The sequence below is a fragment of the Pteropus vampyrus genome, unplaced genomic scaffold, assembly GCF_000151845.1.
Source record: "Pteropus vampyrus isolate Shadow unplaced genomic scaffold, Pvam_2.0 Scaffold10, whole genome shotgun sequence".
Lineage (NCBI taxonomy): Eukaryota > Metazoa > Chordata > Mammalia > Chiroptera > Pteropodidae > Pteropus > Pteropus vampyrus.
In genome coordinates this window covers 15,305,038-15,326,132 of record NW_011888791.1, presented here as the reverse complement: position 1 = coordinate 15,326,132, position 21,095 = coordinate 15,305,038, and the positions used below count along the sequence as shown (strand labels likewise).

Sequence of the window (21,095 nt, the reverse complement as noted above, 5' to 3'; positions counted from 1 at the left end):
AAAAATAAGAATACTTTGTGACATGTGAAAATAATATGAAATTCAAATTTGGTGATCATAAATAAAGAACTACTAGAATACAGCCACGGTCATTTATATGTTGTCTACAGCTGCTTTTGTACTGTAAGAGCAAAGATGGGTGACTGTGACAGAGACCACATGGACTGTAAAGTCTGTAATATTTACTATCTGGCTCTTTATTAAAAAAAAATAAAATGTGCTGACTTCTGTTTAGAATTATTCTCTTGGTATATATTTTAAATTTAAACAAATTTTGCCTGGCCTTTAATAATGAGATTTTTTGTGTGTACTTTTACCTCTCCTTTTCCTTTCATTGAAAATAATTTTAGCTTGTCATTTCTCTTCTTTAACTTTTATCTGTGGATGGTCTCTAAATTTGTCTGAGAGAGACAAATAACTTAATTTTTAAAACAGTAATTCAGAACCAATAGGTCAAATGAATTTCACTTACATGCCATACTACTGGCCTCCAATTCAGCATGGAAAATTAATAAACTACGATTTTATCTTGTTCTCAGAAAAATTCAAAATATGAGAAAGCTATTCTTTAAAAACTGTGATCTTACGTTGACCAAATGGAACAGACCATGAAGGAGGAAGAAAAAAGTTAAGAGATATTTTATTCAGAAGACTCTCTAATTTCTTGGACCTAAACACGTGTAATAACCACGCAGAAATGAACTTCCCTTTTATTCCTTAAGGGATTTCAGGACAGAAGTAGCTGTATACAGTTTCCCCTCTTTTGTGAGATTTGTTTCTAGTATTCTTCCTCCAGAGGGAACGAAGAACTTCAGAACCACTACTATTCTGCTTCACCATCCTGCTGCCAGTAACCAGTTCAACGAGATACAAACGAAAGCAAACATCTGATTTCCTCTTATATTAGAAAAGAGGTGAAGCTCAATTTATTTGCCATTCTTCATTTTTATCATTTTTTATACTATAAGACCCCTCTACACCACAGTAATGACCATAGGTCCTGCTGAAGACAGCTGACTCAAATGCACTTTACATTAGTGCAAAAGATCAATAAAGAAGTTATCATAGAAACTAACCACCCTCACCCCCAACATTTACCATTCAAAGACTTCTGAGAGGCATTATTAGATAGATGTTCTTAATGCCCAGTGCGATGTGAAGGCCTCTGGACACTGAAGAAAATGAATAAGTTTGTATGATCTGTTAAAAACTTCACTGAACTATTGTGGTAAGCATCAAGCAGTTGAGTTCATTTAGAAATAGTTACAACATAAGCTTTACATATTATTTGAATTAAACATGTATAGAAAAACAATTCATATTCATTTATTTTTGTAACTATTTATAGATTTTTAGGGTATAAAAAAGGATTTTCAGGATAGTCTCCCAATTTATATTCTTATGGAAGCAAATGAGGATTCCAAATTTTAACTATTAAACTTGCAATGATAATCCAGGAATCAATTAGGTTGTAGGTATGGATCTCTGGAACATACCACAAACACAATATATACCTAAAGAAGATGGTTCCACTCTAACTTAGAATTCAAAAACAACAACAACAACAAACCCCAGCTGTCCCAAGTACCCTCCTTTTTTGTTTCTAATAAAAATTATATCTATGTATTAGGGTAATCAGGAACTAAAGACTAAAAACAACGATTTTGGGATGTTGCTTAGGACTCTCCTTGGCCAAGAACCAGGAATTGTGACCTTAAAAGGTCAGTAGCGTAAACTGAATAGAAAGCCTTCTTTCTGAAAAAGAGCTATAACAAATTTAATATATGTTGCTAAACATTTTATACTATCTTTGCACCTAAACAAGGACCCTTCCTCCTTTAATCTTTTCTAATCATTTATATTTTTCTCTGCCTTTAACTTTCTAGTTAAATAACCCTTTTCCCAAAATTTCTCCTTGATTAATCCCACCTGGATCCAGTCACTGACATTCAAGCATGTATGTTTAAATCAAAGTAACTATTTGTTTCTCATTTATATCTTTTATGTTCATCCTATCTTCTCAATATATTTAGTATATCCCCTTATTCTCAATATTAATACACTTTAATTAATTATGATTCACTAATACCATTTAGGTTAGCAATATAAAAAGAGCCCAAAGATAATAAGTTCATTTTCTCATTTCCAATTCTAATATATACTAAGTGCCTACTCTCTGTATTATAGGCTTTTATGCTAATTTTCTCTTACTTCATTAGACTAATGTGCTTAAAGCATTCCACCAATGCAACATAGCCATGGGGGGGGGGGCGGAGTGGGGGGAGAAAGCCATAGGGAATACACTTTAAGAGTTGAATAGTTAAGAGCTCTAGTTGGTTGGTCACTATTTGATGCCACAATTGGTATGTTTATAAGATTAAAAAGTATCTGTAATCTTTCTTTTACAAAGTAGCTCTTAAAAACAGTATTGAACTATATAGTTTCTTATGCTTCTTGACTAGATAACATTTTGTAAATTTTAAATCTAAGTAGTATTAGGATAATATTTGGGAAAATCTAGCTATAAATAAAACTATGGAGCAAATCCAATTCTGCTATTTTACTGATTTAACCCTAACTTGGGAAAAGGTCAGTCAAAAGTCAAAGACTATTTGGAAGAAAATGCAGTTTATTATTTTCGAGGAGGATTCACACAAGGCTAGCAAAATAACTTTCTCCATCCTCAGAAAAAGGCAATATTACAAGTAAGCTTTTTAAGATACAGGAGTTTAACCAGTTTATGCAAAACTAAATAGAAATGGGGTACATCTATGTGTTCTGATACAGGAAGACATCCAAACCATTACTAAGTGAAAAATCTGCTTGCTATTTAAAAAAAAAATTAGTGTAGTAAAGAAAAAAAGAGAACCGCGTACTAATTTTTTTTTTTTTTTTTTTAGCAATGGTTATCTCTGAAGGGAAGATCTGGGAAATGCACTCTAGGCCTTCACCATTTGTGCTTTTCTCGGATACACAGGAATACGGGGAAAAAAGATTTTAAAAAGTTATGAACTTCAGTCTTGAGTAGAGCATATAATTTTTTTTTTTTTTAATTTAAAGACTTTTACTGAGGAGTTTTAGTTTTGCAGCAAAATTAGGAGGAAAATATAAATTTCCCATACATTCCCTGCCCCCATACATGCATAGCCTCCCTAATTATCAATATCCCCACCACCCTTGGAGTAGAACATTTGTTACAACTGATGAAACTACATTACTATATCATCATTACCCAAAGTCCATCATTTACATTAAGGTTCATTCTTGGTATTGTACATTCTATGGGTTTGCACAAATGTATGACATGTATCCATCATTATAGTATCATACAGAATAGTTTCACTGCCCTAAAAATTCTGTGCTCCACCAATTCATCCCCCATGCCTCACACCTCAAACTCTGGCACTACTGATCTTCTTCCATAGCTTTGCCCTTTCTAGAATGTCATAGTTGGAATCATACCATATACACCCTTTTCAGGTTGGCTTTCTTCACTTAGTAGTATGCATGTAAGGTTTCTTCGTGTCTTTTCATGGCTTAATAGCTTATTTCTTTTTAGCTCTGAATAATATCTCATTGTTTGAATGTACCACAGTTTATTTGCCCATTCTCCTACTAAAGGACATCTCGGTTGCTTCTGTTTTGGCAATTACTAATAAAGCTGCTAGAAACATTAGTTTAAAAGTTTTGTGTGAATGTAAGTTTTCAACTCCTTTGGGTAAATACCAAGGAATATATAATCTTTTTGAAAATTGAGTCACCCACCAATATCATGAGAATTAAAATGAAATTGAAAGCATACTTTCAATTCTGCAATGTCTTCCAATGCTAGGCCCTTGTACTTCGTTGTTAATGTTTATTCCACGTCCTCCTTTACTATCAGGTACCATTTCTCGTCATTGCTGGTAATAACAACTTTTGGAAGTACCTTCTTCTGTTGCTTCAAATCTCTATAAACTCTTTTAGCTCTCAGAACATCTCGACTGTGCTTGTAAAATGTCTGATAACAAGTTGCCCAAAGCCAACTCTAATTTAAAAAAAAATTACAAAACACACAATTATATTTTGACTCAATTTTTCAAATTCTTGCAAACTCCAGTACTATCTTTAGACTGAGTGATGACTCAGTGGGCCCCAAATGTTTATTTTTTGTGTAATTTCTAGCTCCATTTCTCCAGATTTACTCCTCCAATTCCAGGGTGAGGGAGAGATGGGTTTATCATGAAATATTTGTGTTCTCTAGCCTACCACCCTCCTAATCTTTCATTAAACGATGATTGTTAAAAAGAAATGAGAAAGCTAATTGAAACTTAGATGCCTTAAATTCTGCTTGTGTCGTGTTTTTTTTAGAAGATCATGTACAAATGTCAGCTGACTGTCTTCAAAAATAACTATGTCTTTCTAAGACACTGAAATTGTTAACTGTAGGGTTTCCTTTCAGAGTTGCAATAGGGAAATTTGATTCTAAGTAACAGTGGCTCAAGCAGCTACCGAGCCCCACACATCACTACTGGCATCACCCAAAACAAAACAACGAAATATAGCCCTCAATAAATACATTCAAGTACAAACAAGACACCTACATTAAATGGCAATATTACATACACAGCTTTTTAAAAACTCACATTAGTCATTTCATCCTGTGAGGCAACCCTGTAAGGCAGGGGTCCATTTAAACAGATGAAAAAGGCTAAAGCTGAAAGAGTTTAAATTACTTGCTCAGAGCCATATAGCTAATCATGAAGGGCAAAATCCAAAATCAAAGAGACAGCAGTACAGTGAAAGAAATGATTTCTAAGTCAGCCCTACTTGAAATTAAATCCTACCATTTACTACTTGTAAGGCTGGAATGGAAGTTCCATGACTTTGTCTTGTTCATTGTTATATATCCAGTGTCCAGAAGAGTGCAAGTAAATAGCAGGAGGTAAGTAAATACATGTTGAACAACTACAAAAAGATCATTTAACTTCTTTGAATCTATTTCCTCATCGGTAAATGGAAACAGTAAGTTCTTGCCTTACTTCTGCTGATATAATGTGTACATAAAGCATCCGATAGGTATTTAACAATTCACAGACCCAACTCCCAGTTTAGTGTTCTTTTTCACAAGACCACTCATCTTCTCACTTCTCCTGTAGGCTCTAAGGAAGCAGCAGAAAACAAATATCAGCATGATTGACAGGCATACCGAGGGGGTAATCAGGATGGCGAAGGTAAAGAACTAAACTGCCGGCTCAGTCAAGCAGTCAGCTGTTCTCTTTACTACCTCTGCCATAGCAACGACAAGGGATCTTCAAGAAGAATATGTTAGCTGACTACTTATTTCAAAACAGAAGGTCTTGTAGGGAAGCACTTAACCTATACTTGAAAGATTCAAAAAGAAAGTGGGGAGGGATGCTAAAGGTAATGAGAAAATAAGAAAAGAATATTGAAGTGAGAGGATCCAGAGCACCCAGAGTGACTAATTTAACCCCTAGCCCATTTCTCTGTAACTTAGTATGTTCTTTCCAATAAATCTAATTTTAATGGATGACGCAGTCTTTAGGTTCACTGATAATTACTACTAACAGATAGAAACAAGAGGTAGATGCTATTGACAAGTAAAAACAAAGTTAAAAGCAAAGGGAGATGGTGCTAAAATGGTACCATCAAGAAAATGAAAAGGCAATTCAAAGAATGGGAGCAAATATTTGTAAATCATATATCTGCTAAGAGACTTGTATCCAAAAACACAAAGACTCTTACAACTAAGTAATAAAAAGATAAATAACTCCATTTACCTTTTTTAAATGGGCAAAGGACCAGAATATCTCCAAAAAGGATATACAAATGATCAATAAGCACATGAAACAATGCTCAACATAATTAGTCATTAGGGAAACACAAATCAAAACTACAATAAGGTACCACTTCATACCCACTAGGACGGCAAAATAAAAAAGATGGACAATAACCAATTGTCCATACACACAGCTTGGTGAGCATATGGAGAAACTAGAACTCTCAGACATTGCTAGTGGAAATATAAAATGATGCAGTTGCTTTGGAAAACAGTATGGAGTTTCCTCAAATGCTAAACATAGTTAACATATGAGTTAACAATTACTAGAATACTAGATATATTCCAAGAGAACTGAAAACATATGTTCACACAAAAACATGTACATGAATGTTCTTAATAGCATTATTTAAAATTGTCAAAAAGTGGAAACCCAAAAGTCCATCAACCGATGAACAGATAAACAAAATATAATAGATCCATACAGAAGAATTTGTTTATCGATAAAAAGGATTAAAATACTGATAGATGCTACAATGTGGATGAACCTTGAAAACATTACAGTAAGTGAAAGAAGCCACAAACAGGATATATATTATATGACTCCATTTACATGAAATGCCAGGAGAGGCAAATCTATACAAACAGAAAATAGATAAGTGGTTTCCAGGGGCTAAGAGGGAGTGCCTGCTGCTAATGAGTACAGGACATCTTGAGGTGATGAAAATATTCTGCAATTAGACAGTGGTGATAGTCACATAATCTTGTGAATATACTAAAATCCACTGAATGACACATTTTAAATGGGAAAATTTTATGCTGTGTGAGTTTTATCTCAATAAACTTTTTTAACAAAAAAGCAGGAGATGAAAATGTGTTCACTGTGTAAGCAAATTCTTCACATTCTGTGGAGAAGGGATGAAGAGTGAAAGGTGACAATGAGATCACAGGTATCTCATACTACTGGATCCCATGAAGACAGTAAGTGTCTGCTATTTCTGTCACTGAGAGGAATCCATTTAATTCTCTAAATAAGCCCTTTAACAATAAACCTCATGCCATGACCAGGTATAAAGGCCAAAGGATACCTAGGAAACTCAATCTGGTGCCTCTCTCATCATGGAAGCTGGTTTTGCCTACCCCTTAAGGATGCCAGGATCTTACCACCACTGTCACCTCAAAACTGAACTCAGTCCCCAAAGTTACACAGTAGATGTGAAGCCAAAGGGGACATAAATTCCTTGGGGTCTAGGACACAGCCTATATGGAAAACATCATGCCAAATCATTTCCCCATATCAATATAATAGAATCAGTTTATAAGCATGACAAGAGAATTCAAAAATTAAAACGGAAGATTGACTTTTACTTCTTGTTTACTGAACACTTGCCATGTGCCTAACATTTCACATACAGCATCTCAGTTAATCTTAACAATCATTCTAAGTATGCAAGGGAGAGATAAGTGATACTAAATATTTGCTAAAAAGTCACACAAGTAGTAAGTAGGTGGTAGAGGCACAATTCCAACCAAAGGAAATCTAGTCATCATTAGGCAAGTTTATATATTAAAGTTATTTTAACTGAAATTTAAGTGAAAAGGATAAAAGGATAGGGTGTATACAAGAACTTAAGAGCCTAAAGTTGTAGATATATCGAGTCAGGTTTGAGGCTTAATTTTAATATATAATTTTTAATAGAAAAGCTAGCCAATAATAAAAGAAAAATATTAACTTCCATATAAGCTTCTTGGGCCAAAAGCAGCCTTATTATCACAGTAAAATGTTGCTATATCCTATTTATGTAGCAATTCAAAATGTGTACCACACACACGCTCTTTAGTTTTACAATAACCTGAAAGGATGTCATTCTCCCAAGGATGTCTGACTCCAAAGCCTAGACCCTTCACTATCTTACTATTCTGCCTCTCATAAAACTAGAAATGTATAACTTTTCTCAAACTATAAATAATGAATCAAAGATAAAAGTATTCTATTAAAACCAAGTGGTAACTGCATGAATATGTATTTTATGCTTTATTCCTTAATTATATCATTAATTTTATATATATTTTTAAAAATTTTACATTAACTGCATACTTAGAAAAACAACAAAAAATGAAATGGAAAAATATTTATAACAGTATAACAAAGAGTGCAGTATGCATAGTGTTTAATAAATAGCTCTCACAAATCTACTCATAACAAACAAGCCAAAAGAAAAACGGGAAAGGACCTGAACAAGCAAACAAACATTGAGATATCATCAGATTTAGCAAAGATTAAAAGACTAAAATATCTAGTGTTGGCATGAATGTAGGGAACCCAGGCCTAGCCTCTAAGGCACTCTGGACCTGGATGCTCCTGAAATTACTTCATTCATGTTTATTTTAATAGTTGCCAAGTCGACATGTTTGTCTCTCTCTTAACTGAATTCTTTAAGGGCATCTTAATCCTTTCCATACATCCAGTACCCAATCCAGTGTCTAGCCTGTAAGTGACACTTATGATTTACTACACAACATGTCGGTGAAACACAATATCAGCAATCAGAAATATCTGAGCCTGAGATGAGAGCAAAAATGGCTAGACTAATATTACTTCCTGAGGCTTATGCATCTTATCATCCACCCAGCTGCTAAAGGCAAAAGGTCAAGGAGTCTTCCACAATTTCTCCTTTCCCACACAAAGATTAAGAACAGTCAATATGTATTATGAAAATTAAGTTTTCAGAAAAATACCAATTTCTTATACTTCGTAATTAAAAGCTTCTTAAGCAAGAAGTGGTATGTTTCCTAATAATAATAATCAATAAAATTGTGACTCTCAGATTTCCCATTTCTACATTGTGCTCCAGTTTACTACTATTAACAGCTACAGCTACTTGAAGTCCAATTTTAAAGTACAACAAAAAAAAGCTATCCAAAAAACAATGAACCACATTGCTTACATTTCTAGATGAAAGCAATATTCCTGTTACAGTTTAATGTATCCCAATGATTTGTAAATCAGTGAACATTTTTGGCATAAGTCAAATAAAAATAATGACTCTAAGAAGCAAAAAATTGTTCTGGTTCACAAACACAACCCTATTATTCTTTATGGTAACAGAGTTTAAAACTAAAAAATCTGTTTTCCAAGTATATCACCAAAACCAGAAAACATACACCAAAACAGTATTTATAACTTGATCTTTTTAAAAAGGGGTATGTTCTTGGTAGGATTACTGGTGACATATTAATCTCTCCCCCTGAAAATAAAAAATAATTTTTTCCAAAAGTCATTAGACATGAAAAATCTTCAATTTTTACCATTTCTTGCTTCTACAATTTTTTTTTAAAAAAAAGCTTACTATTAACCAAAATCAAATTTAAACAAATTTAGATCTTAATATAAACATCTCTTGGCTTTTTAAGATTTATGTAGTGTACCAATGAATAACTGAAGTGGATAATAACTTAAGATATTATTCTGAAAGTACACATAAACTCGTGATAATTCTATAAAATAAGATAATAAAGAACATAATTAACTTTTGATTGTTAAAGTTTAAAATTCAGTAAGAAAAAAAAACTACATTCAGGTCAATAAAGAAAGGAAAAAAGCATCCAAAAAAACATTTTTTAGTCACTGCCCCCAAAATCAAGAGGCTATAAAAAGTTTTAATGCAAATAAAGATTATGATAAATATCAGTGACTAGCCAATTACAAATGCTTAAGACTTTAGGAAAGCAATAATAATTTTAAACTAAATGCCATAGATAATTTTAAACATTCACATATGAAAAATCTACTTTTTTCTTGAAGACAAGGGTAAAAGAGAACTTAGTAGAGTATATAAAACTCAATCCTCATCAAAAGAACTACTAAATTCCAGCAAGAAATACAGGCATTTTTTAAACTATCAGGTAACATAATGAAGACAGAGCAGATATCTTTATCTAAGGTTTTTTTAACTCTTACTTAAAGATGAAACTTCCATTTAATGGAACTTATTATACAGGGAATAAAAAAGAGAAGGTGAGTAACAAAGCAATGGTCTGATCCTCAAGATATTTTAAGTGAAAAAAGGATAGCATAAAATATTATCTTTTCCATTAAAAGGGGCAGGAGATTGTGTGTGTGTGTACATGTTTTTGGTGATGTATATAAAATTAGCTTTAGATGAATATATAAGAAACTGCTAATACTAGGACTCTGCTGGGAAGGTAACAGGATAGCTGGAGAATAGTAAAGGGAAGCTTTCTTCAGTTCACCCTTTCGTGTATTTTGAATTTTGAGCAAGAGGAAGTATGCATATCACAAGAAAAAATTAAAAGTACTTTACCTGGCACCATTGTTCCTAATGACTTCCACAGTTTCTTCAACAAAATATCGATCCTTGACATATGCAAAAATATCATCACAAATTTCATGTAAGCGCGAACGATGGGTAAGGTTGGTCAAGTATAAAACTGGAATAATTAGTGGTTCTGGAAAACTCTGAAGATTCTGTCGTGCTTTTTTTTCTGACTCAAGTGCTTCCTGATAGGTCAGTCCAGGTCTACCCGTCACAGCACAACTCCACACAAGACTGTTGCACAGAATGGTTCGTTCAAAAAAGTCACTGATTAAAAAACAAAAATAAAAATCCATTACCTATCATTTCATAAGTTTTACATTAAAAGCTGATAAAGAATTGCTCCTTTATTTATACAGAATCATAGAACCCAAACAAGAGTTTCATAACTGGTCAACTTATACATTAATACAAACCTAAGAAAAAGTATATTTAAACCAGACATTTACATTTTGCAGTTTAAAAGTACATTCGGCCAAAACTGGACTTCAATTTCCATCAGTTTGGAAACTGGGAGTGAAACTGAAAATAAATCTAACTTTTCTCTTTCCTTCTAATTTTTAAGCTTTTTGTTCCAAAGCAGTTGAAACACTGGAGTCAGTTCAAACACCTACTGTGCATTTTAAAAGGCATTATCTTAATAGTGAAAAACTGGGAAATCTAAGCATCTAACAAGAGAAAGGTTAAATAAATTATAGTACTTCATATGATGAAAATTACACAGTATAATCATTAAACAGTATAAAGGAGAATTCTTAAATATATATGGAAAAGAAAAAATGAAAAAGAAAAGGAAGGAAGGAAGAAAAAGAAAGGTAACCTAAAGAAGCATAAAAGATTTCTGGAATGTTATACAAAAATCAAGGTAACAGCTAGAGTGGGGATGTGACTGGGGGACCATTCTACTCAGTCTTTTACTGCACTGTTGGAATTTTTTAATATGAGCATTTCTTTTCAAAAATTCTATCAGGCCACTTTTAAAATGCAAGAGATCTATAATATGGAAAGATTTCTAAGGTATATTAAGTAGAAAAAAGTTATTGAATAACAATGCTATATACGTTAGTTAATTATAATAATAAAAATGTGTGTATGTATTCAGATACTATAAACAAATGTTTCCTATGGAAAAAGGAAGGGACTGGAAGGAAAAAAAAATTTGTTATTCTAAATACTTCTATTGTTTGAATTTTTATAAAGAGCATGTACACGTATTATTTTTACAATATTTTTAAGTAGAAAAGGTTAGAGACATGCAAAAAGGTTAACAATGGTTGCTTCTTAGTGGTAAGATATGCATAAATATTCCCGACCCCCCCATACTTTGGTCTACTTTCTAATAATTATCTGTAACCGATAAAATTTCACTATCTCTTTTTCTCCTTCCTGAAATCCCCCTTTCCTCTCCCATCATTCTAAAAAGTATTAAAATTGTTATCTGTTTATTTCCTGGTTAGTATATCTGTTTAGATTAACCCTGTAGTCTGAACTCCAAAGATTTGCGGGTAATTCCATTAAGATAGTTTCATTTGTAGAACAAGACAAAAATGAAATGTATGGAAATAAAGAGAAACTTTAATCATACCTTAACCTAAATGAGATCTAAGTTTGCATATGCCAACTTACATGACTCTAATTCAGTACAAAGATCCTTTTGAAGTATGCACCCTTAAGTAGAGGAGACAGTGAATGTATATCATTAAAATACAAAGTCAAAAGTGATTATCTTTATAAGACAGAGGCAGATATCCTTCAGGAATTCAGAGGAAGAGAAGGAGAGGCAGGCAAAAAAGATCAAGAAATACCAGAACATGTTTTGGAGGAAGTGGGTTAAAGAATTAGGGCTGTAAAGGAAACAAGGTTGATGAAAGAAAGGCCAGAGAGAAAAGAAGAATATAACTTGGTTTTTATAAATCAGATAAGTAACTTATTAGCTAAGAGAGGTAACAGACATCCACAATAGGTGGTTATCAGTGGTGCAGAATAAAATGGCTAGATCTTGAACGAGGTCTTATTTGTTTTACTACCTAAAACTGTACTTCACTTAGAAAACTTTATAAATTTTAAATTGTTTTCCTATAGAAACAAACTTATCTGTGAGACTTGGCTTCCCAAGCCAACACATAATTAGCACAGAATAGGTATGAAATACACATCTAATAATTTAAACTATATCTAGTACTATTTAAGAAAAATATATTTCAAGTCTAGATACCTTACACTTTAACTAGTTTCTAAAACAGTGCTAACAGAAATATAATACCACACACATAATTAATAATTTTCTAGTGGCCACATTTAAAATTTTTAAAGAAACACTACCAAAACTAATTTCATATTTTATTTAACCCAATATATCCCCAAATAATTTCAATATGTAATCGATATTAAAATAGTTTACATTCTTTTGGTACAAGGTCTTCAAAATCTAGTATGTATTTTATACTTTTGGCACATCTTAATTCGGACAAGCCACATTTCAAGTTCTTAATAACCCCGTGCCAAGTAATGTCTCCTGTACTGGACAGCACAGCTCTAGCCACAGCAGGTCAGTATTTGGTAACCTCAGGTATTTGGTAGGTCATGAGTATTTGGTGCCAATGCAAGGGGACAGACTTAACAATGAACTGCAATAAACACTATTTACATTTAACAATGTTCAATTAACAAGGAGAACAATGGCACAAGTGCCACAACCCTCTACGAAACATGTATTACCAAGCAGAAAAACAGGATACTAAGTAACTAGTGATGTACAGCTGCCCCTCTACACCAGGTTTCCACCCTTCTTGCAAAGTGTTTGTACTATTTGTTTCCTTCGTGTCTACCTATTTTACAAAGCTGTTGTTACATGATGGCCCTGCTGTGCACAAAGGTCTACCCTCTGGAGGAGGGAGGCAGGTCACAGTACCACTGTGGCAATTTTAATGCAAGGGAAAAAAAAAGCCCAAGGGCTATTTTTACTATTCATCACCCCCTACCAGCATGGCCCAACTCTAACATTACCAACCTTCGCTTTTTCTCACTTCTGTAATTCTGCTCTTCACCAACCAATTCATCATACACATTCAAATGTGCAGGATTCTGTTCACAATACTAAACTCTAGGGGGTAGGTTACAGTGCCTCTTCGATTTCTATATTATAAAATGATACTTTTACAAGAAGCACATTTTACTATCATGAACAAAAATTTATAAAATACAAAGTACTGTTTTTTATGAATATACATTTAGGGTAATATGGATTATTTTATCTCCGGTTTGTTACTACATTCCTTCAACAATCCTCTTCACCAGAGATGGGCATACTACTGGCCCAGAGGCCAAATCCAGCTTTCCACCTGTTTTTGCAGTTTTATTGGAACACAACCACACTCATACTTTTAGCTATTTGTCTGACTGTTTCTCAAATCATTTGAGAGTTAGGTAGGTGCAAAAGATACCCTATGGCCTACCAAGCCTAAAATATTGATTATCTGGCCCTTAAAAAAAAAGTTTGATGACTCTGTTCCTTATCATTACTTCTTAAGGAAAAATTGCTTCTGAGTTACCAGGTCAACTATGGTAATAAGAACACACCTCTAATATAAAGTCAACCAACTCCCTGGTGAACAAACTAAGGAACAAAGGGCAGCATACTGTTAACTTGCTGGTTATTTGGAAAACTAAAAACCTAGTAGGAGGAGATTAAGAATAAATTGACATAAAAATCAGAAACCAAATACAATTCAGAAAAAATAAATGCAAATCCTTATTAACTAGACATAAGAAAAGACAGGAAAGATCTGGCATAATACTGCGGAAAAGATCTAAGGGACATAAGCAAACCCCCTATTCACAAAATAATTAGTATAACTGAGAAATGCAGCCACAGGTTAAAAACATTCATTCCTGACTTAAACAGCATATGGTATGCATGGCTTATAAAACTCAGAAAAATCATAATTTCTAGAAGACAGCATGGGTCATTTTAGCAATTTCCTTCATTGACAGGGTTATAAATGCAGATTAGGCAATCATTGGCATGGTAGATTTAACATGCCTTATGCAATATAGAGAAATACCAGCTAGATGAAAATTACTTTTATTACATTTATTCATAAATGGTCAGGAGAAAAGTTTGACTAATTAAAAATATTGTTTAGTTTAAAAAAAACTTTAATGAAATATTACTTTGCACTTAGTGCTATCAGACAGACTTAGCATACAAGGCAGGCTTCTCAAATCTGCAGATGACACTAAGGTGAGAAATAGCAATAAAGATTTTTAAAATATAGAGACTAAAACCTTAAGTAGAAATCAACAAAGGTGAAACCTAGCTTAATAAAAGTCCTAGCTTAATAATAATGAATGTGAAAAAGGCAAAATTTCAAGTCAACTATAAATTCACACTTCTATGCCTTTTTATATTGTGTTCTCTGCTTAAAAAGTATTCTTTAGCACATTCTCTGCCTAAAATGCCCTATTTCCCCTTTCTGTGTCTTGATAGCTCCATCTTTCAGAACCCAATCGGGATGTTATCTCCTATTTGAGGGTTTCCTCAACTCCACAGCAACTATCAGCTCAGTGTTCTAAGTTCCCATTACATTGGCTCCATAGCACATATGTGATTTATGCCATTGTGTTGTAGACATACATTCATTTCCCACTACGGAGACAAATTATCTCAGCATCTCCGAAGACTCTCCAAAGTACAGCATCAGGAATAAACCAATGTACTCTCATTAGCAGTCCACATTTATTTGTATGTGTGTGTATCTAGACAGGGAAAGTATACATATGAATGGGAAGGAGAAAGGAAAATATCTGAATCTCAGCTATACCACTTGTAGAATGTGAATTTGGGTAAGTCACACAACCTCGGAGAACCTGGTTCCCCTTCTGTAAAATGGGGTTAATACCTTTAATGAACAGTCAATATGAAAATTAAAGGAGATTAAAAATAGTATGTCCAGCATGTGGTAACATGTCACTCAATAAATACTATCAATTCTTATTGTTCAGGTACTATCCTGCAGAGACCCTAGAACAGGAGAGTAACCAGTATGGCAGAGGGACAATGTCAGAGGAACACATAAAAGATGTGAAAATCTTGGAAGAGAAAGTCTGGCACTGGGAAGGAGGATAGCGATAGGGATTAACTGCAGAGGAACTATAAGGGAACAGCCAAAATCCAATCGGGATGATCTAAGTATAAAATCTTAACTGCTTAGTGGGAGACTGCAAAGAGGGTTGAAGGCATGCAGGCTCCTTATAAATATGACTTTGATACTCTTCTCACAAAAAGTAGAGTCTATTTCTCCACACCTTAAATCTGGGCTGGTTTGAAATTGGCTTTGACCAACATACAGAAATGACATTGAGAGACTTCCCTCTAGGACCCCGAGACCAGCACATAAACAAGCCCAGGTTAGGCTTCTGAGAATGAAAGACCACTGGAATATACATTCCAGTATATTAAATCATCACATTGTACACTTTAAATATCTTACAAATCATCACATTGGACACTTTACATATCTAACAGTGGAAAATACTTCGGTAAGTCAAAGAACAGTGAGTAAATAATATGGGTGGTTATTTTGAGGCACTGAGTTTTAGGGTGGCCTGTTGCACTATAATAACTGATGCACAAATTCTGTCTGAAGAATTAGGGTAGCCTGCTAAGCAGACAAAAGGTAAAACTCAAAAACAAACAAACAAACAAACAAACAAACAAATAAATAAAAGCATTTAGGAATCTCTGCTATACCATTCAAGGAAAAAGAACTCAGGGACCCACATATCGGCAGACTTACACCTAACGAGGAGCTGAACACCTAATTTGAAGACAGCACCTATGAAGATTATCCAACTTTCTTAAAAACTCCATGCTCACCAAATGGCCTGATAATAATTAGATTTCATATATAGCCAATTATCCGTACGGGAGCTAGTCTATGTGACAGGCATTTCCCACCACTGTAACTGATGGCATTCTGGTTTATATATATTTAATGTCTAGAGCTTAATCATTTGGGGGTAAAGAAGTCAAATATCTGAACAGATAGTATAGAGTGGTGGCTATACAAAGATCTAGGCAGCCAGCTTGAATTCCAGGGGATGCCCCTATGTCCTTGGTGCATACTTCTGCAAACTTCAACATATACCAGGAAGAATTCTCCATAATAAGCACCATATGATGGTAATTAAGAACATAAACTCCAGAGTGAGAATTCTAGCATCACAAATTTCTAGACAGGTGGTTTTTGACACTGATCTTGGACTTACTCTCCCTACCGCAACCCTAGCTTCCTTATCTGCAAAAGAGGGCTATTGAAAGGACTGGATTAACAAGCGAGAAGCTGATGAAGAAAGAAAATAGGATGGCTTATAAACTAGACCAACGACACCTTCTACTGGAAAGCCAGGCTGAAACATAAGCTGGTCAATGATGTTGTGGGAAGAGAGTCCTACATTTTGTACAAAAGTGTGACTCACTCAAAGATGGAATCAGTTTGGGTTGTATTTTTTTTTTTCAAAAAAAAAAAAAAAAAAAAATTTATTTAGGATATAAAGTCACTGAATAATACAACGAATCATTTTCCTATCCCACTTGTCTAGAATTTCTGGTATTCAGACCTGTTCCATTTTTTAACAAACCGCAGCCAAATAAAAATTTAAAAGCAAAATTGTTGCCAGCTAATCACATTACAGAACAAGTTTTTATCTTAAGAGATTAAATTATGTACTTTATTCTGAAAATTAGAAAGCATTTGTGTCTGACTTCCATCACTTAGCATAATGTCCTTGAGGTCCATCCATATTGTCGCAAATGGCAAAATTTCATTCTTTTTTTATGGCCGAATAATACTCTATTGTGTGTGTGTGTGTGTGCGCGCGCACGTGCGCACGTGCACACATTCGTGCATACAACATCTTTATCCAGTCATCCATTGATAAACACTTAGGCAGTTCTCATATCCTGACTATTGTCAATACTGTAGTGAACATGGGGATACAGATCTTTCGAGTTAGTGTTTTTGTTTCCCTTGGATAAATACTCAGAAGTAGAACTGCTGGATCACATGATAATTCTATCTTTAATTTTTTGAGGAACCTGCATACTGCTTTCCACAGTGGCTGTAACAATTGACATTCCCACCAACAGTGCACAAGGGTTCCCTTTTCTCTACATCCTTGCCAATACTCATTTCTAGTATTTTTTATAACAGCTATTCTAACAGGTGAGGCGACATTTCACTGTTGTTTTGATTTCCATTTCCCTGATGATTAATGATGTAGAGCATCTTTTCATGTACCTATTGGCCATCTGTACATCTTTGGAAAAATATCTATTCAGATCTTCTGCTCATTTTTTAATCAGAGTATTTGTAGGGTGTTTTATTTTGATTTTTTGTTTTTGTTTTTGCTATTGAGTTATATGAGTTTTTTATATATTTTGGATATAACCCCTATCAGATATATGACTTGCAAATATTTCCTCCCAGCCAGCAGGCTGACTTTTCATTTAGTTGATTTCCCTTCCTTTGCAGAAGCTTTTTAGTTCGATGTAGTCCTAACTCGTTTATTTTGCTTTTGTTGTTTTTTGCTTTAAGCGTCAGATAAAGAAAATCATCACCAAGACTGATTTCAAAGAGCTGACCATCTACGTTTTCTTCTAGGAGTTTTAAGATTTCAGGTCTTACATTCAAGTTTTCAATCCATTTTGAGTTAATTTTTCCGTATGATGTAAAATAGTGGTCCAGTTTCATTCCTTTGCACTTTAGCTTATGCATTTGCCTATAGTTAATGTGCCATTCCTAATGAGTCTTTACTTACGGAAAACAGGTCAAACAGGAGTTAGCAATTAGTGAAAGAGCATGTAGTTCAAACAAATAAAATTAAAGAGTTTGTACTATATAATCACTAAGGATCCATCCTGGCCCTAGTGCCTGTCTCAAAGAATTCAGGATCTAGGAAGAGAGAAAATGTTAGGCAACAAATACATTGCATTATAGTGCAGTAACAGATGTTACACTAGATAAAATGGAGGGGGTGATCACTGCTGCCTAGACTGACAAAGGAGGAAGTATTAGACTATACTATCAAATAAGATAAAGACAGAAAACTGTTTAGCAATTAAAAGGTCACGGGCAACCTCTACTAATCAGAGTTAGAGGCAAAGTTACTTTGCATTGTGTCGGGAAGTGAACAAGGCAGGAAGTGTAGAAAATCTCTTTGAGACTGATTAGAGAAAGTTATATTCAAAAAATGCAAATAGGTGATCAAATAGGTGAGCATATTGGTCTTCAGACAAATACAAAAGAAAAATATTCAAGATAATGCACTTAAAGAATAATCTTCAAATTCACATAAACCAATTCGTGATTTAATGAATGAGTGAAAAGTTTTTCTTCAGTTTTCCCAGACATTGTGTCTAGGATTAGATTACCATACACTGCAGATCACCACATACCATCAACCATAAAAACATTTTTAAAAACATCTCTTTGTCATTATGTAAAAGCAAGATAAAGTAATTCAAAATTTAAGACAACGAAATGACAGTCTTCTTCCAATTTTGCCAATTCAGTCATAAAGATTAATACCTAAGAACACCAGTAGCTCTGCTTTGTTCAAGGTAAATGATTAAATATCTTTGCTCCCAAACTAATCGCTTCTTCAGAACTGCAAGCAATTTCCCCAAACTCAAACACATCAGCACCGAGAAACAACAAAAATCTAGTTTTGTTGGTTTATGTCATAAGGCTACAAAGGACACAGTTCCTTAATATTAATGGAAGGTAGTAGGTTTGGATTACCAAAAATCTCTTTATTTCGATATTTTGAGTTTCTCCATGATTATAGTAAATCATCAAGAACCAAAGTATATGAAAATTAATTTAAAAAGATAACAGCCATGTTCAGTCTCCCTTCTAAAGTGAGAAGGACCTCTTAAAAAGATAAGCTTGCTTATATCTAAGGAGAGAAGAGTTTGAAATTTAAGCCTCTTTCCTATTTTCCTGGCACTCTTAAATACAATTTTTTGAAAATGTGGAATTATTATCAAGAATTTTAACTCTAACAACAACAGAAAAATAAGACATCATCCCTGTCAAGTTACCTAATCCAAATTCACTTAAGTAGTTACAAGAGTGAACTCTATATGAGTAACAAAACAAGTCTGTACAGGAGCAGAGTAAGATGTGCACTCCTATGTAAAAGCACTGTCTGCTGAAAAACTTCTCTAGATATAACATGTTTGTGTGTAACTCCTTCCGTGGAGCTGAAGAAAAAGGCTTACTTAAAAGCTCAAAGGAATCGACTTTCCTGACTTCACCAAGTATTCATTTCTCAGACAGGTGCAGAGTTTGACTAAAGCCCTCCCTAGATCAAGCCCCCACTCAGAAAAGGTGCCTCCTACATACAATTTATTTGGCTGCTATAACACTTGGTTTCTAAGCCACAAAAGATTCCTTTTGAGTGGAGAGGATAAAGCATAAGAAAAGGGTGAATCGGGCTGTTTCAGTGACTGATCAATTCAGGTTCTCACTTGGAGATATCATGTTTAAACATAGGTCTCTAAAACACCCCGTTGTTTGGTGTCGCGGGACAAGGGGATCTATTGGGATAAAACAGGCGAGGGACTGAAAATTTAGGGGTTGAAACTACACACGCAGCAGCACCGGATTCTTATCAAAACAATAGCGAGTGGCACATGTCAGGCGGCCCACATGCGCAGGGGGGATAAAGAGGAGACTGACTGGCTGAGGCTGGAGTTGAACTTGTCTTAACCCCCTCCCCCAACTCCCACCGCGGCCCTCCGGGTTAGGCGAAAGTGAAAACGAGGGGCACTCAGGGCCCTGCTCTCCCCTCCTCCTCTTTCCCCCGCCCAGCCCCGACTCCTTCCTCACCCAGGCTCCCGGGGGCGGAGACGCTGAGTTCCCCGGGGCCGGGAGTTAGTCACCAAGAAGAGGCGGTGACAGAGCGCACGGCTCGCGTCGCACACTCTCGAGGCCTAGCCGCACTGGACAGGAGGCCGCCGGCGGAGGGTCGTGCCCCGGGCCCCGCGGCCCCCAGCGAGCCTCCCCCCCGCCCCTGCTTCCCTGACTCTCAACTCCGCTCCCTCCCGCCCCTACCCTGGGCAACTCCAACGTCAGGCTCCACTCCGGACCGAGAAAACGACGCCCAGCCTGGCCGTTTCCTGCCCCCGGGGGCGGGGATTCCCTTCCCGGGCCGGGGGACAGCGGCCCCGTGCCGCTGACCCGAGCGGGGAACCCCTCGGCTGCCGGGCGGGGATCCCGGAACTGGCCCCGGAGTGCGCGTGTGGCCGCGGCGGGGAGGGGCGCGGCGGGGAGTTTCCGCCGCCCGGCGGCCGGGTGGCAGCCGCAACGAGAAGTGGTCCACACGGCCGGCCAGGGACCCCAGCCTCCTCCGCCCCGGCCCGCTCTCTCTACGCGCTCCCCCGCCGGTCAGGCCGCCCGGGGGCCCCGCGCAGCCACCGGGTCGGGCTTGGGGGGCAGAGAAACGCGGGCCCGCGGCCACCCGTCATTTTCAAGTCGCCCCGCCAGAAGCCCGGGGCGAGAAAAGGGAGAGAGACAAAAGGACGCTGGGGAGGGAGTCCCCACACTCCCTCGCACCCCCCGCGCCCGGCCCGGCCCTTACTCGTAGTGGCGGAAGATCTCGTTGGTGACTTTACAGTAGAAAACTTCCTCGTCGGGCCGCAGGTCCGCAGGCGGCTTCTGTCTCACAAACGGCTTTCGGTGTAGCAGCGGCATCTCCCGTCCGCCCGCGGGCTCACCCGAACCCTCGGCCGCCCGCGTCAGCCCCGCTTCCCTATCAAAATTGGAGGGAAAGGAAAGCCGGTAAGGTGGGGAGCGCACGGCGGCGGCGGCATGGGCCGGTCCACGCGCCGGGGAAGCTCGACTGCCTTTTGTGTGACTGACGCGCCGCGGCTGCCCCCGGAGCCAAGGTCGCTCCGGTCGCTGCCGGGGTGC

General features: G+C 36.3%; 1 protein-coding gene across 4 annotated transcripts in view; it reads right to left on the bottom strand.

The window, feature by feature from the left end:
• Positions 1 to 21,095, bottom strand: part of BAZ1A (bromodomain adjacent to zinc finger domain 1A) — a 90,389-nt gene that overhangs the window by 68,327 nt on the left and 967 nt on the right. For 3 of the 4 annotated variants that reach the window (XM_011376773.2, XM_011376764.2, XM_023522393.1), the window contains exons 2-3: positions 20,764 to 20,934; positions 10,105 to 10,383 (exon numbers count right to left, since the gene is read on the bottom strand). In XM_011376773.2, coding sequence (XP_011375075.1) covers positions 10,105 to 10,383; positions 20,764 to 20,876 — 392 coding nt within the window. In that variant the 5' untranslated portion in view covers positions 20,877 to 20,934. Of the gene's footprint in view, positions 1 to 10,104; positions 10,384 to 20,763; positions 20,939 to 21,095 lie in introns of all 4 variants that reach the window. The other variant, XM_023522396.1, reaches the window with a different exon arrangement.